We start from the raw sequence: 17,772 nt of genomic DNA on the forward strand, positions 1-17,772 counted from the left end.
ACAGGATGCTGCAACTATTGTAATTGATAGCCAGTTGCTTAGTGCCCAAATTGTGATCATGTGACAATGAGGACATTGTAACAGCTGCAACTTCAAGGACTATCCATAAGTGTCTTATTCAGTATTGTCGTATTTAAAATTAAAATTAAATGGTCGCTGAACATTACCTCTATTGACGGTTTACCTGGGCTCTTGAAATACTGTAGACAGTGTATTCAGAAAGTATTCAGACCCCTTCACTTTTGTCAATTTTGTTATGCTGCAGCCTGATTCTACATTTGTTGAAATTCATTTTTTTCTCATTAATCTATACTGGGTATTCCATAATGACAAGCGAAAACAGAATTTTAGAAATGTCTGTACATTTATTAAAAAGAAAAAAAAACATGAAATATCACATGGGCATAGGTACGGCAGCCTCCTAAACAGGAAACAAATTGAATAGCAGGGAGAAATCCAAATGTGCCATTGTATGTGTTGGTTGTTCAATACAAAAGGGAGAAATAAGAAGGAAAAAACCTTTTGCATTGATAATGCATTGATAATGTAGCCATAGCATGCAGAGAATGACTTCTGAAATTCCTTCCAACTTCTTATCAAGAGCCAAGGTGCACTTATGTTTTCTTTTGTGTACCAAAGTGATGCTTCTAAGTGTAAATTGTTGCTTTCATTCATGTTGCACTGAGGGTGCTGGGAAGGACTGTGTAACCTGCATGTGATCCACTCTGGATCATGTAACTGGAAGAGGCTAGGACAGTGATGGCTAACCTTTTTGGTGCTGAGTGCCCAAGGCACATGTGCGCAACCACAAAATGCAATGCAAGTACCCCTGTGCATGCACCCACACACATGCACGTGCATCCCCATGCATGCGCCCCTCCCCCATTTTTGGCTTCCAAGTTGGTACAGGAGTCTTTCCAGGCACCACCCCTGCACCCCGTTTTGGCTTTCAGGTTGGGGCAGGAGGCCTCCTAGGCCCAAAATGGGGGGGGATGCGCACATATGCGTGCCATGGGTTCACTGTCACGGGGCTAGGACCTAGAATAGATAAATCACTAACCTTTTGAGCCACTGAACAATAGGGATCCACTAGTGATTTTCCCCCCTTTGTAGCCGTCTCCCTAATCTTTTTCTTTTGCTAACTTCTCTCTGCTTATTTGGCTCCAGACTATTCTGGAGAATAGTCTTAAACTGTGGGGTATTTCAGGCTCTCTGAGCTTGGCTGATTTCTAGCAGACATTTCATTACCACATTAGGTAACATCATCAGTACATCAACAATGCCACAGTTCAATGATTTATTAAACTCATTGACAGAATTTCAACCTCCTTTCTTTCAAAATTCTTCTGTATTGGAAAGAATAAAAATCCAATATACAGTATCTGTCAGCTGCAGGACTAGCATCTTAAGATCAATTCCAATAAGCAACAGTGAAGTATAGGGAAGACATAGGAAAGTAGAGTGCTAAGAATATTTTCAGAGTAGGATAGAACAATTGCTGCTTGAAAATCATAGTAATTACTTACTCTGGCAGAGAATGAGGAGATGACAGGCCGTTATATATTTCTGTTCTTTGTGACAGATTATATGGAAGTCAGCAAAAATGAGAGTAATCAAGAAAAATGCCAATGTAATAATATTTTTGATGCCATTGTAGCTGTCAACTATTAATTTAAATGGGTGGCACAGTTTGCAAGGCTAGATTTATAATTAAAAGCTTTGTTAAAATTTGGTAACATTTAAATCTAAGCAGTCAGTTGTTTCATAGACAACAATTCTTAACCTTTAGAAATTGGTAACATAGAACTAGGGGGAGGTAGTATGATTGTTTTTAATTTTAAGTAAACTTTCTGTTACAAATACTTTCCTGGAAATAGAATCCTGCCATAATGGTAGAAAATCGTAGTTGAGTTATGTTGTTACATTCTTTGTGTCAGGCCTGCAAGCCATCTTTTCTTTTTTGGCCTTCAGGCCTGCCACACTTTCTATTATTCTACTATGCATTTTCTATTGTGGGAAAATGGGAGGGGGGATTATATGGAGTTGAGTGATATGTAGCCATGATAACATTCTTTCTAGAAAATCAAGGTTATCCTTTGTCTCTGCACCTGGCCAGAACTGGATGGGAGGAACTGCCAGCATGGCAGTGGAAGATTAGACCATGTGATGGACTGATGGGTGTGCAGGCAAGATCTTGAACTTTCAAGTAGGTGGGGAAAACCTGGAAGCTTTCAGATTTGGGTTTTCCCAGGTGTGCCAACATGGCTCTCTTAATAAATTGGAACTTTGAGGAATCCTTTGCCTTGGACTCTGATTTACTTTTGGATGCTATTTGGAACCCTGACACTATGCCCTTCTCAAAGTTTTGTGTTGCCAGATTATCACACCCGAAAGAGAATGTGATTAATTTGGCATGATATTGTTCTGCTCCTATTCTTGCCAAGGAAGTAACATCTGGCTTGACTGTTATTTCTATAAAGGATGCCCAATAGAAGCCACAATTATATCATGTCCAGATATGCCCATATCCATTAATCATGACTGACACAAAATACATATTTTGCATAATAGTATTTTGTTGTTGTTAGTTGAAAAGTCATGTCCGACCCATTGCGACCCCATGGACAACATTCCTCCAGGCCTCTGGAATCCATTTAAGCTCACGCTTACTGCTGTGGTGACTCAATCTAGGCGCCTCATTCTCTTTCATCCCCTTCTTCTTTTGCCCTCAATCTTTCTCAGCATTAGGCTCTTTTCCAGTGAGTCCTTTTCATTAGGTGGCCAAAGTATTTGAGTTTCATCTTCAGGATCTGGCCTTCCAAAGAGCAGTCAGGGTTGATCTCCTCTAGGACTGACCAGTTTGATCGCCTTGCAGTCCAAGGGACTCGCAGGAGTCTTCTCCAGCACCATAGTTGAAAGGCCTCAATTCTTTGGCCTTTAGCCTTTCTTATGGTCCAGCCTTCACAGCCATACATTGCAACTGGGAAAACCATAGCATTGACTATACACACTTTTGTTGGTATAATGATATGTATGATGTCCGTTTCCTTTCTCACTCTCATGAATCACCTTGTATTGGGGATTCAAGTTAGCAAATCAGCTGTCCAGCATGGTGTGCACAGCATCAATATTTCAGCAATGGCTAGACTGCAGCTGAGTGGCTTTATAAGTGTTCTTGTTTCATTCTTTAGGAATTTGTGAAAGGAACCTTAATCCAGAATATACTTTCATTCATCATGTATTCAGTTATTCAGACCTAAGTTGGTGATTCTGACCATCTGTCAAGTGATATACATTTCTTTCTGGTCATATGAAGGAGGGGGGAAATAGGTGAAAATAATAGACTGAAATAATACTAGATCATTACATTTATCATGCAAACATAAATGTCTTGTGAAAATTTAACATTAACAATGCATATAAAATGATGGAATTATGACAGGAAATCTTGTAACAATTTCAAAGGATATGGAAATCTAGGGAGATTTGGTGACCTCACATGATAGGGGCATTTTAAATTTGACAGATGCTATATCAGAAAGAAGGACTATTAACACAACCTTGCTGCTCTTGCACTAAAACATTATTTGGCATACTTATGGTCAATTACACATTGGATGAAATATGGAAAATATATAGAAATGCAAATTAAGAGGAGTCACTCTTTGATAGGTCAACTTTGCCAAAGAAATGAATTTTGAAATCAAAGTGATTGAGAAAAAGGGCTGAATATTAATCTAAGAACCAACTGAGTTTCTTTAAAATAGAAACTAATAATAAATGAACTAGAAATTGAGGATAATGAAAATGACCAGTAGTCTGCAAAAAATTGCAATGATGCTAAAATGATGAAATTGATATTTGATGTCATATATGGCCCATGACTGTATATTTGTGTCCTGATGCCTGATTCAAAATTTACATGCATCATGCTGTATATTGCTCTGTGTCCAGGTCAGCAGGTTTGAGTCACGGGTACTTTTGGATTCGGAAGCAATGACATCATTAATATAAGAACATATGGCTTTATTCCAAAACAGCATAACAGCATAACATTAAACATAACATCATAACATAAAATAGCAATCAGATAATATTCAAAAATATTCAAGAATGAAAGGGAGACAAAAGACTTCTTCTGCCAGTCAGGGAACCCAGAAAATGATGGATGGTGAGCCTCTTCAAAGCTATTGGTTATGCAGCACCTGTCTCAGTCAGGTCTTCATGGAACGTCCATCTCATGGGGATTGCCTACCAGCTTATATAGATTCTAAAGCATAATTAGCCCTTTCTGTTCTCACTTGATTTTGCCAAGCCAAAGAGATAAATTTATCTTGTCTTATTCCTGGAATGCATCACCCATTCCTGCCAAGGTTAAGACCAGATTAAGCAGTATTGAAGATGAGAAAGATCATCGAACTTTCCACATACTTTCCTTACCAAAGAGAGGACAAAACAAAGCATCAGCCTTTTGTGGTTAAAATAAATGCTTACTTAATTGTCTATTACATACTGAAACATTACATGACACGGTATTACACACCACTTCAGAACCAGGTCATAATTACTTGTTTTGGGGAGTAGGGGTACTGCTGTAACTTTGAGTGATTGTTAAGGGACCCACAGTCACCTGAGCACATTTTGGGCGCTTAGCAATTGCAATTGTTAGCAATATTTTGTGGTCACATGACTGCAATTCACATTTTTGCCAAATGAAATAGTGCTTATCTATGATTTTCAGCAAAAACATCTCATAACAAACAATGGTTTCACTTTAAAACCACCTCAAAAAAGTCCCAAAGTTGCTTTTTTAAGAGGCAACTGGGTTTTCTGGGTTTTCTTTTTTCTTCTTGAAGATGTTTCACTTCTCATCCAAGAAGCTTCTTCAGCTCTCACTGAAGAAGCTTCTTGGATGAGAAGCAAAATATGTTCAAAGAAAAAAGAAAAACTAGAAAGTCCAGTTGCCTCTTAAAAAAGCAACTTTGGGACAACCATGACCTGGATGACTGAGATCTCCATAGACACATTAAAAAGATTATAAAATCAAGTTGGTCACCACTTACAACCATAATGGGCAGTTCCTTTGCAATTGTAGGTCAAGGACACAGATCTTTGTAATTCGTCTTCATCCATCTTCCAGTGAAACCATCTTTACCACATGCACATGTCAACATTTGTCCCTCTTGCATTTCTACTGTAGACACCATGAAACTGAAAATGATTGTGCTAAAACTCGAACTTCATGTTAAAGGAAAAGTCTCATACTTCGATGTACTAGCTTTGCTGAGGATTTGTGATCTGGCAGGACATTTGTAAATGTTACTTGTAACAACCTTTCTGGCATTGACATCAGTGGTGGGATGCAAACAGTTTAACAACCAGTTCGTGAGTGCACATTTTGGGTGCATGGGCGTACCTAACGCACTTATGTGTAGCGTTCAAAATACAGCAATTTGAAGCTCAGCTGTTTACCTTCTAAGGCAGCCCCAGTAAGTAGAACAGCAGAAATCAGCTGTGCCACTTGAATCAGCTGAGCCAGAAAGAAGGAAATATAGGACAGGATAGCACAGGGGGCAGGTGGGTGGGACCATCTGATCATCGCCACTATCGGTTCACCCAAACCAGTCCGTTCCGGTTGAATATCACCTCTGATTGTCATATATTGTTGTAAAAGCATGTGAATTAGAGGGGTTGTTTCAGAGATTAACAGAATATCTTTTAGAACATAATTTGTGGCTTTCATAAACAAATGAACATCTATCAAATATGTTTAGATAAATTACTTCCCTGATTCATTTTGGTTTTTAGGAGCCTTAAATCAAACAAAGTGGGGGAAAAAATATCCAGCATGCAATGGTGCCAAGCAGTCACCTATAAATATTGATGAAGATCTCACTCAAGTAAATGTGAACCTCAAGCAACTGAAGTTCAAAGGTTGGGAAGAAGAAACTTCAGAGGACACTTTAATCTATAACACGGGCAAAACAGGTAAAGAATATGTATTCATATTATATTTGATATTCATAGAAGTTTTTTTTTCCACATGTGAGGCAATTATTGTTTTTTTTTTACAGTCTCTTGATTTATTTTATTCTTTTTTATCTTTTTGAAATTAAGATTCTTGCAATTAATGGGAAGACAGCTGGCAATAGCAAACAAACATTAATTCAAGCGGCCTCCAGGCCCAAAAGAAACATATTAACAAAAATAGCCCTTGAAATAACGTAATTCCTATAATAAAGTCCTCTTTATTTTCTGAATATAAATATATTTTGGCATAATATGCATGCTATTAATACAGCCAACATTGTGCAAAATGTTATGTCACAAAGACCCAGCTAATGTTTTCACAGATTGGTTTATAAAGATAGATTTAAAAATTTATCTTACTTAATTACAATGTTCTATTTCAAGAGGCATCATTCTAATTATTAAGAGTTTGTCATGTACAGATTATCAATATATTGATAGTCACATAAATAAATGAGTTGAAATAAACCTATCATCTATCCAATTGGTATTTAATCATATAGAATATTATTTGTCTAGAATATATATTATAAAATCTGCAAAACTTCATATCAATTTGTTCTAATGATTTGTATTCTTTTTGTATGAGAAAACGCTGACATTCCTCAAAACATACATTTGAATCACTAAATTACTTAGTAATGCTTCATTTGAAAACTGAAGGGAAATTACAAAAACTTAAAGTATGGAATAGAAATCTGTTGAATATTCACCAGGCCTATAAAATATATTTCAACATTTGAAATTGAGCTATCTATTTAATTAAATTTGATATAATATTTAGCATTAATAGGTTTTCCTACTGTAACTTATTGTACAATTTATCTGCTGAAGCTATGTAGTTGCAAACCAATTGTGTATTGCTACATAATTTATTTTGTTCTTTTATTTATCAGAGAATTTTTAAAGCAAACTGAACTTTTGAAAATTAAGTTTGGATTCATTTTTAATTGGATTACATTCTGTTTCCACATAGGCGATGGAATCTATTTTCATAGAAATGTGTAGAAGAAATACTTGATGGTGCATGAACATTTAAGGGTGGAACGCAGGAAGAGAGCTATTAGTAATAATTTGACTCTCATCTCTAAAGTTCTTAGAAATGATTACTTTAAACATTCAAGCAGTGTTACAGTAAGAGTAGAAAATAATATTTCTCAACAGTAAAATTAACTCTTTCTATATTGGACTCTACGTATATATTTCCATAATTCCCATCCATAAGGTCTAAATTATACTTACTAGGTTAAATTCAAACCATATTCTTAGTTGAGATATATGAACATTATTATAATTAATAATAAGCCTAATTTAACTCAAATCCTGTTGATTTCATTGGAGAAAATATAGTTAATCTTTTTTAAATTTCACTCATGGTGTGATATAATTTGATTTGATAATCTTAAAATTAATGCTGATAAATTTGAGGTTCAAGTCACTTTTTTCTTCTTAAATATAATGAATAATAGGTTTTTTTGGTTTTTTTCCCAGTGGAAATTAAGCTGAAAAATGAATACTTTGTGATTGGAGGAGGATCAGAAGCAATATTTAAAGCAAGCAAGATAACATTTCACTGGGGAAAATGTAATATATCTCATGATGGATCTGAACATAGTATAGATGGACAAAAATATCCCCTTGAGGTAATTGATTTAATAACATTATAAATATCAATATATTTGTGCACATTCATTTTCCTAGACATGATTAAATAGCTATAAATGGCATTAATAAATTTACCTTTGATACGATAACCTGAATTTGTTCCAAAGAATATAGCTAGTTTGCCATGTGTGCTAGTTACTAATTGTGGACCCAATTTTTGAGGTGTAGTCTTTCAAGGGGCAAAGATTAGTTTTCATTCCACTGGTTGAATCCTTCTTGTGCCTTAATGTTTTCTTCAATCCCCTTTTTGGATTTGTTGTATGTTCTTATTAGAGAGATGTAGCTACTCAGTCAAATAAGCATGTGTTAAGGGTACTAAGCAAAAGGAGGGCACCAGAGACTTTTTTTTCTCTATTTGACATGACTTTTACCCTTTCACTGTCACATTCAGCTTTAGTTTCCAACACTTATTGAGTCTTAATTTAAGTTAAGCAATGGCAGGGCTGAAGAGCACTATTGTTAGGCTGTGCTTAGGTTAGCCTTAATCCAGCTCCACCTGCAACCTATTATGGTCCTATTTTATTATTATTATTATTATTATTATTATACAATTGTATCACAGCGGCCAGTTGTTTCGCCGGATTTGGCATTGGTTACTAGTCGGGCCCCACCCAGGGGCCTAGGACGTCGTAACGTATTTTCGCAATATGCGTGCAGATCCAAGCAGTGCGGCTTTTTGCATTTGACTGATGGTGATTTTGTCAATTTTTAACTGTTTTAAATGTAATTCCAGTGCTTTTGGAATAGCACCCAGTGTGCCAATTACCACTGGAATTACCACTGCTGGTTTGTGCCATAGTCGTTGAATTTCGATTTTTAAGTCCTGGTATCTTGCGATTTTTTCATGTTCCTTCTCGGCGACCCTGCTATCACCTGGTATTGCGATGTCTATGATTGTGACCCTATTTTTCTCAACCAGTGTGATGTCTGGTGTATTATGCGCCAGTATTTTGTCGGTTTGTATACGGAAATCCCACAAGATCTTGACCATCTGATTTTCTGTGACTCTTTCAGGCTGATGTTCCCACCAGTTTGTTGCTGTTTTAATATTATAATTTTTGCACAAATTCCAATGGATCATTTGTGCTACTGAATTGTGCCGCAATTTATAATCAGTCTGCACGATTTTTTTACAGCAGCTGAGTATGTGATCAACAGTTTCGTCAGCTTCTTTGCAAAGTCTGCATTTGGCATCATCAGAGGATTTTTCGATTTTGGCCTTAATGGCATTTGTGCGGATAGCTTGTTCTTGCGCAGCCAGGATTAGTGACTCTGTTTCTTTCTTTAATGTACCTGTTTTTAACCATAACCAAGTTTGTTCCCTGTCCACTTTGTCTTTTATTTTTTCCAGAAATTGACCATGCAGTGCTTTGTTCTGCCAACTCTCCATTCTTGATTTTATCACATCTTTTCTGTATTCTTGTTTTGTCTGTTGGGCCTTCAGTAGATTTTTGTTCTTTACTTCGATTAATAGATGTTCTTGACTTTCTTTTAAATAATCAGCCAGTGCATGTTTTTCTTCTTCAACTGTTTGCTTCACTTGTAATAATCCTCTGCCACCTGATTTTCGTGGCAGGTATAGTCTATCAGTATCACCACGTGGATGTAAACTGTAGTGCATTGTCATTAGTTTCCTGGTTTTTCGGTCCAAAAGGTCCAAATCAGCTTGTGTCCAGTTAACTATGCCAGCTGTGTATCTTATAACTGGTATTGCCCAGGTATTTATGGCCTTGATTGTATTTCCACCATTCAATTTAGATTTCAAAATTTTCCTAACTCTGTTGGTGTACTCTCGTCTGACAATAGTTTTTACTTCTCCATGCTTGATGTTATCCAACTGCAGAATGCCTAAGTATTTGTAGGCTTCATTTTCTTTGCATTTAATTAGTTGGCCATTGGGCATTTCAATTCCCTCAGATGCAGTGATTTTGCCCCTTTTTATGGATACAGTGGCACATTTTTCCATGCCAAACTGCATTGAAATATCGGTGCTGAATACTCGGACTGTATTTGTCAATGATTGGATTTCTATTTCTGACTTTCCATAGAGTTTCAAATCATCCATATATAGTAAATGCGAAATTTTTTCAGCTTTTTTGGCTGTTTGGTAGCCTAATTTCATTTTTTTAAGATTACTGATAGTGGGATCATTGCGATGATGAAGAGAAGAGGTGAAAGTGAATCACCCTGGAAAATTCCTCGCTTGATATTAACCATTCCGTAGCTCTCATTCCCTACTGCCAACTCAGTTCTCCATTGTTTCATCGCCTTTTCAGTAAAGGATGTAATATTTTTGCTAATGCCAGTTGTTTCTAAGCATTTTATGATCCAACTATGTGGCAGTGAGTCAAATGCCTTTTTGTAATCAATCCAGACCATATTCAAGTTCGTTTTTCTGTTCTTACAATTTTCTAATATCATTTTATCAATTAGAAGCTGATCTTTTGTGCCCCTGCTCCTTCTTTTGTTGCCTTTTTGCTCTACTGGCAAGATGTTGTTTGTTTCCAAATAATCCATCATGTTATCTGCAATAATGCCTGTGAGTAATTTGAAGGTTGTTGGCAAGCATGTTATTGGTCTATAGTTTTCAGGTGTTGTTCCTTTAGTTGGATCTTTCTGAATCAAGTATGTTTTTCCAGTTGTCAACCATTCATCAATTTGGCCCTTTTGTAAAATTTCATTCAGTTGCCTGGCCAATATTGCATGTAAACTGGTCAGATATTTGAGCCAGAAACCATGTAATTGGTCCTTTCCAGGTGATGTCCAATTCTTTACCTTTTTAACTCAATTTTTGACCATCTCAGTTGTTATTTCTAATACTTGCATTTGTTTGTTGCCAATGCTTTTCTCAAAGTCATGTATCCACTTTGCTTCCTTGTTGTAGTCCTTTGCATTTTCCCACAATTCTTTCCAGAATTCAACTGTGGCCTGTTTTTCTGGTTTTTCACTTTTGGTGTCACCATTTACATTAAGACTTTGATAAAAACGCCGTTGGTCTGATCGAAATTGCTGATTTTGTTTATATTGGATGATTCGTGCCTCATATCTTTCAATTTTTCTAGCTGTTGCTGTTATCTGCTGTTTTACAATCTCTACAGCTTCATTGATGTTTCTTGTATCCAATCTATATCTCCTGATTAGCCGATCTATGATTTTGTTGTTTTTAAGCCGTTGCTCATGCATGTTCTTTAAGTTACTAGCATCTGCCCTTAATTTTTTTATTTTTTGTTCTAAACGGATTTTCCACTTTGGCTTTGATGCTTTTTCTGTTGTATGACTAGGTACTTTAATTTTAATGCCTAGTTCATTAGTGACTATTACAGCTGCGCTGTACATTAACTGGTTTGTTTCCAAGATGGATCCTTATTATTATTATTATTATTATTATTATTATTATTATTATTATTATTATACAATTGTATCACAGCGGCCAGTTGTTTCGCCGGATTTGGCATTGGTTATTAGTTGGGCCCCACCCAGGGGCCTAGGACGTCGTAACGTATTTTCATAATATGCATGCAGATCCAAGCAGTGTGGCTTTTTGCATTTGACTGATGGTGATTTTGTCAATTTTTAACTGTTTTAAATGTAATTCCAGTGCTTTTGGAATAGCACCCAGTGTGCCAATTACCACTGGAATTACCACTGCTGGTTTGTGCCATAGTTGTTGAATTTCAATTTTTAAGTCCTGGTATTTTGTGATTTTTTCATGTTCCTTCTCGGCGACCCTGCTATCACCTGGTATTGCGATGTCTATGATTGTGACTGTATTTTTCTCAACCAGTGTGATGTCTGGTGTATTATGCGCCAGTATTTTGTCCATTTGTATACGGAAATCCCACAAGATCTTGACCATCTGATTTTCGGTGACTTTTTCAGGCTGATGTTCCCACCAGTTTGTTGCTGTTTTAATATTATAATTTTTGCACAAATTCCAATGGATCATTTGTGCTACTGAATTGTGCCGCAATTTATAATCAGTCTGCGCAATTTTTTAATTATTATTATTGTTGTTGTTGTTGTTGTTATTATTATTATTAAATAAATAAATATTATTTTTAATACAATTGGAATTTCATATCATTTTGGTATTTTATGGGCTGCCTGTCACTTTCTTTGTTATTTTTTTTACTGCTGATAAATTTAGAACAATCAAATTATCTAGAGTTAGCCTCTTTTGAAATCCAGCACAATGTCAGCTGTACAACAGAGCATGGCTTTGGAATCATTTAAAATATTGCTAATGTCCTGTGCCACCAAATAACTTTGATATGTATTCCATTATTAATGGAAAAATAATCATTAACTATATAATTTTGTAATAATAATAAAAATAATTTATAATTTAATTTAATATCCATATATTATATTGACTGAAACCAAGTGATATGTATCTGAGCATATCAGTGCTTTAATTTTCTAAAGTTTACCAGAACTAATTAATCTCCCTTGCATATTCATTTTATGGTTCTATTAACTTTTTTAACTGTATTATATTATAGATGCAAATCTACTGTTATGATTCAAATGAGTTTTCCGATATGGACAAAGCAATTGAAGGAAATGGGAAATTAAGAACTTTATCAGTTTTATTTGAGGTAATAGTTTTTAATGATTTATTATTCTTCAACTTTGAAATGTAATTGTTTCCATTTTGAGGGTAAGAGTTATGGGTATTGTTATAGTTAATTATTTTTACATAAGAAGAATTAGCTTTATTTTTAAAAAGGTTTAGGCATTAATGTGTATCTGTGTTAAATATTAAAAGAAGTGTAGTTTTTATAATTTATTAACTGTCAAACTAACAACATCTTGCATGATTTCTTATTGAAAAAAATCCAATCTTTCTTCAACAGGTTGGTCTGGAAGATAATATAGATTATAATTCAATTATTGAAGGAGTGGCCAGCGTTAGTCGGTTTGGTGAGTCTGTGATAAAATATGAGAAATTATATGAATGATCAATTTTAAGCTTCTACGTCTGGTAATATATGAATTTATGGAATCTGGATACATGGCAAAAATTTGTTCAAATCCTATAGTTGAAGATATATGAATGGTAGGGTTTCGCATACCATCCAATAGGCACTTTGCATCTCAATGGAAATTCTTCTGAACATGCTTAGATGACATGCCAAATGTTCAAAAGACCATGGCTCTAATGCTGTGCAACGCATGTCTCCAAATGATTTTAATCAGCCCTGCTCCCCTATTATCACAGCCATAGATTTCAATATCATTTTATGTGAATAAAGATATTGTTTTATTTTAAAAAAAAACTTTACATATCATGACAAAATATGAACCTTCCTTATAAAGACCAGGTAGCACACTAGTGCAGGATTGAAACTCAGTATTCGGGTTGGAATTTATTAGGGACTGGAATCCAACAATCTAACAGTTATGAATCATAGTGATTAAAAACAATAGCAAAATACAACAAAATCAGAAGTTAATGGCAAACCATTTCCATAAGATATGTGAGATCACCTGGAGTCAGGTTCATTTCAAAGGAAATTTTATTTTAGTGCACTTTTGTGGCTCCCTCCAGACCCTAGTCAATATAAGTAAATTAAGCAAAAAAAATGGTCAAAGTGTTTCATTAGCATTTAAGTCAGGAATAATGTAAATTGCACCGAACAAGCTGTAATAGCTTCCTTTATATTTGGTTTAAATATTATGGATTAGAATAATATGTATTAGGAGAGTGGCTTTACCAAATTGTTGAGAGATCTGGGTTTTGAAATAAAACACAGAGCAAGTTCAACACATTACTCTCAGTAAGAAAGCATCACGGCCAGGGGCGGGCTTCAAAAATTTCAGCAACAGGTTCTCTGCCTGGTTGCTGGGTGGGCGTAGTCATGGTGGGTGTGGCCTAGTTGGATTTCTGCACCAAGGTAGGGGGGCATTTTTACCCTCCCCAGGCTCCAGAGGCTTTTGTTGAGCCTCTGCGAGAATGAAAACTGCATCCCCTGGGCTCCGGAGGCCCTTCTGGAACTTCCGGGAAGCCCATTTTTCCCCCTCCCCGAGCCTCCACATTTACCTCACATCCAAAACGGGCCATGTGGAGACTCCTGGGAGGGGCAGGGAAGGTTGGGTGGGGCCAGCTAGGGGTGAGATTTGGAGTTTCTCTGAAGTGGCCATAACATTAGCTACAGGTTCTCCCGAACCTGGACGAACCCATAGCAGCCCATCCCCGATCATGGCATGTTCAGCAACACCAGTGAAAAACAGATTAAAGGCATTGAAACCCTGCTGTACCACCTCACACTTCCTGAAATGGGTCTGTCAAGCATTTCCATGGCAGAGAGATCTCCACTTCTATGTTCTGTTTGGCAAGAGGCATGGAGCCAAGGGAACTACATCCCTTTTTCTACCAAAAGGAAACTGCCACCATGATGGAAAATGTGTTGCAGCAATGGACACTTTCTGTAGTTCACAAGATAGATGACAGAGCTGATGAATTGTAGTCACTTATACTGTTTATAAGAGATCCATTGGAGACAGTCACAGATTCAGGTAGTTTAGTGGAATCTGAAAAGATCAGATTCCCAGCATGACCATTTAAAGGAGGCTTACAATTAAATATATACATACATTCATTTTGAAAGTTTTTCTCTGGATTAAAGGGAAAAAAACATGTAATCTAGCATTGTATTTTTAGCATAAGATAATGAGTTTCTTCAGGAAGTTCATTACCATAGCATTAAAGAAGCAACCTCCACTTCTAATTTTTCCCTTCAACTGGTACCTTAATGTAATAGGGTTTTTTTTCTTTTTTTCTTTATTTACACTGATACTAAAACTGCAGCTATTCAGGTTTAGCAGGAAAATATCAGCAGGAACAGAGAGATTCCAGGGTGTAGGAGAAGCAAAACTGGGCAACCAAGCTTGAAAAGAGACTTGGCTGGATGAGTGGATTACTGAACATTTTAGTCCATGGCTAGTAGCGCCTGATTAACAATCTATCATACATGAATTTATGTAATAGGGATGCTTTAATTTGGTTTCCTTTCCCAGACTTAAAGCACTATTTTTGCCCCTTAACCCTTCCATCTCTCCTCATTGGAAAAATTAGGTACCGTCATGGTAGACTTGGGAAATTTTAAAAGATGTTAAGCGAGCCTTACACCGTTGCAAAGTTTAAGGCAGCCTTTATTTCCCAAATTTTAAGCCTGGCATTCTATTGCTCTGTGAGATATAAATTGTGTGTTGGGGACAATGCAAACTACAGATTTCCTTATTTATATTGATTTCAAATAATCTTGAAGACAATTCAGTCTTGAATTCTAACCAAGGCAGATCCATGCCTTCATCTAGCTTCCCCCATTTCTACATCATGCAATTTAGATTTTAAAATATCATCATGGGAACTTCTTTATATTTTGCAGGGAAGAAAAATGAACTGGAACCTTTCATTTTGTTGAGTCTTTTGCCAAATTCAACAGACAAATATTACACTTACAATGGATCTTTGTCAACTCCTCCATGCTCAGAAACAGTTGAATGGATTGTGTTCAAAGACACTGTTAACATTTCAGAAAACCAGGTGATTTATATACATGTCTGAATGAAAGAGTTGGTCCTAATGTTGAAGAAAAATGATATGCAGCCAGCATCAGTCAACACATCTACATGATTAGAGTGAAACAAGGACAGAGTTTCCTCAAAAAATAAACAGTTGTGGTATCTATATCTACACCAGCTTTAGGAAAAGCATGTTCTTTTCTGAACCAACAAAATATATTTGCTTGTTGGTGATTAGAGTATTATCTGTACCTACAAACTGACTTTGTGATACTATGGACTATATCTATAATAATGTTGACCAATAACAAATATTTTGTTAAGGCTCAGAATGAACGTCAAACTTTACAGTGTGCTACCTTATGTCTTCTCTGTCTCTTCTCCTATCAAGTACCACCTTTTATTTCTATTGTGGTTTAAATGCCATTTTGATGTACATCTGAATTCTTTTATTGACAAAAAGAATGACAAAATGAGGTTCTGAGTATGTTTCTTTTAAACAATTGCTTGGAGATTAAAATGAAATGGGGAGGGTGGCATCAAAGTGAAAATCCCTGCACAATACATTGGAGTTTCTTTAGAACTATAGTGACAAAAGAAGAGAAAAGAGTCCATTGGAATGGAAGATATGGAAAGAGTTTAATAAGAAAGTCAGCAACCTTGATATACTTGTCTAGAAAGATTCATTTTTTATTTTTTTAAATGTTTATCTGAACAGTTTATGAACTCTCTAGTTCTAAAGAACTTTGTTCTGCTGAACAAAAAGATTATATAGGAAGAATCAGGCAACGTAACATTTAGAGTAGTACATGTTTCTCCATCATCTGAATGTGGCTTTTCAAAAATGTATTCCTTACTAAATTACTTTTGTTTTTCCATTTCTTGTCTTATTCCAGCTGTCAGTGTTTTGTGATGTTCTAACTATGCAGCAATCTGGTTATGTGATGCTAATGGACTATCTACAAAATAACTTTAGAGATCAACAGCATAAATTTTCTGGCCAAGTATTTTCATCATACACTGGGCAGGAAGAAATTCATGAAGCAGGTATTTGTTTGTTAGAATTGTGGGCTTAAGTATAATTTTTGCCACAATGAATTGCTCCTAAGGAAAACAATAGGAGATCCTTATTCAACTGTCCATATGCAGATAATTTTAAGGCAATTATCTCTTGTGCTAATTAGCTGTGGTGCACTAAGCAAGGAGCAAAAAATAAATGGGTAAATAGATTCAACCTTGCCAAAACTTGAAAATGTGTCTAGCATGATCAGTTATCATGCAGTTGAGCTTTTGAAGCTATATCAACATAGTCCTGGGGATGCACACATAAGTACATGCCTTTACATCAGGCCAGTACCTTCTAGATACCTTGGGACTGTTGGCACATGTGGAGATAAGGCCGCTCATATTACCTAAATTAGATAAGGCCGCTCATATTACCTTCACCTTGGTTAAGTGAGCTATTACTTGCAACAGAAACAACTCCCGTTCCTAGCAAAAAGTGTGGATGTAAGATAAATACCAACCATATGTGGTAATGGGATCTTGCAAATGCCACAATTTTGTATTTCACTCCTGAGATCTAAAACAAGTATGTAAGCTGTGGTAGTTGATGATACCATCACACACATTTATCGATTCACCCCACATAGATTCCATGATTTGTTGTTTTAGTATAATCCAACCACACTGTGAATGAGCTTAGTTAGCCAAAGGCCAAAAAGCAATTAATACAACTGAGTGAAGGATTTTTTTGCCTACTGGATAAATCAAGGGCTCAAAGTATTTACTCAGTCTAACAAAGGAATATGTAACAAAATCAGGCAAATGATCATTAATACATTATCTGTTTGTTTTATTCTAAAAGAAGCTCTAAATGGGTCACACATTAAATAAGATTGTGTTATTAAATTTCAGTTTGATAAAATGGGAAAATATCAATTTAAAATTTATTTTATTATGCAGGTTTAATGTTGGAAACCTATATTGAGTAGTGAGTGCCCTCTTGTGTTCAAAAGATAAATTCTAAAATAATGTTAGAGAAAAACACATTAAAAAACTTAAGTGAAATCGATTTAATGAAAATTGATTGGGCAATGGTGACATCTCAATAAATGAGTTAAGGCTTTTTTATCTGAATTTAGGCCAATTTATATTTTAAGGTAGCTGCATTGAACTAGTTTAAATCTAATTAAAGACAGTTTAGCTTTTCTGGCCTGTGGGAAATCATTGATTTTTACCACAATACCACAGAACGTGTTTTCATTGCACCCAAATTATCCAAGCATTCTCAGCAATTCTATACTTAATTAGATGTAGAAGGACCACTGTTGTTTTTTTGAAAACCAAAAACCTTCTCATAGTCTGAGGTGATACATCATTCAAGTTCTTCCATCTTAAAATGAGAAGAGATTTCCAGATTAAATCTCCAAGCTTAAAAAAAATTCGAGGAGGGTTGTATATATTTGAAACAGATGTTATTCATTTCAATTCCTTGGTTATTTTCATCATTCTAATTCTTGCAAATATATCACAGAAATAGTACATGTT

At 35.7% G+C, this 17,772-nt stretch overlaps 1 protein-coding gene across 3 annotated transcripts in view; it reads left to right on the plus strand.

Moving 5' to 3' along the window:
* The first annotated feature begins 7,591 nt into the window (after nt 1–7,591).
* Nucleotides 7,592–17,772, plus strand: part of PTPRZ1 (protein tyrosine phosphatase receptor type Z1) — a 58,074-nt gene continuing 47,893 nt past the window's right edge. For all 3 annotated transcript variants that reach the window (XM_032220985.1, XM_032220986.1, XM_032220989.1), the window contains exons 1-5: nt 7,592–7,673; nt 12,198–12,293; nt 12,552–12,618; nt 15,087–15,244; nt 16,119–16,269. In XM_032220985.1, the coding sequence (XP_032076876.1) occupies nt 12,198–12,293; nt 12,552–12,618; nt 15,087–15,244; nt 16,119–16,269 (472 nt within the window). In that variant the 5' untranslated portion in view covers nt 7,592–7,673. The remainder of the gene's footprint in view (nt 7,674–12,197; nt 12,294–12,551; nt 12,619–15,086; nt 15,245–16,118; nt 16,270–17,772) is intronic.

The sequence above is a fragment of the Thamnophis elegans genome, chromosome 7 (assembly GCF_009769535.1).
Source record: "Thamnophis elegans isolate rThaEle1 chromosome 7, rThaEle1.pri, whole genome shotgun sequence".
NCBI classification, from domain to species: domain Eukaryota; kingdom Metazoa; phylum Chordata; class Lepidosauria; order Squamata; family Colubridae; genus Thamnophis; species Thamnophis elegans.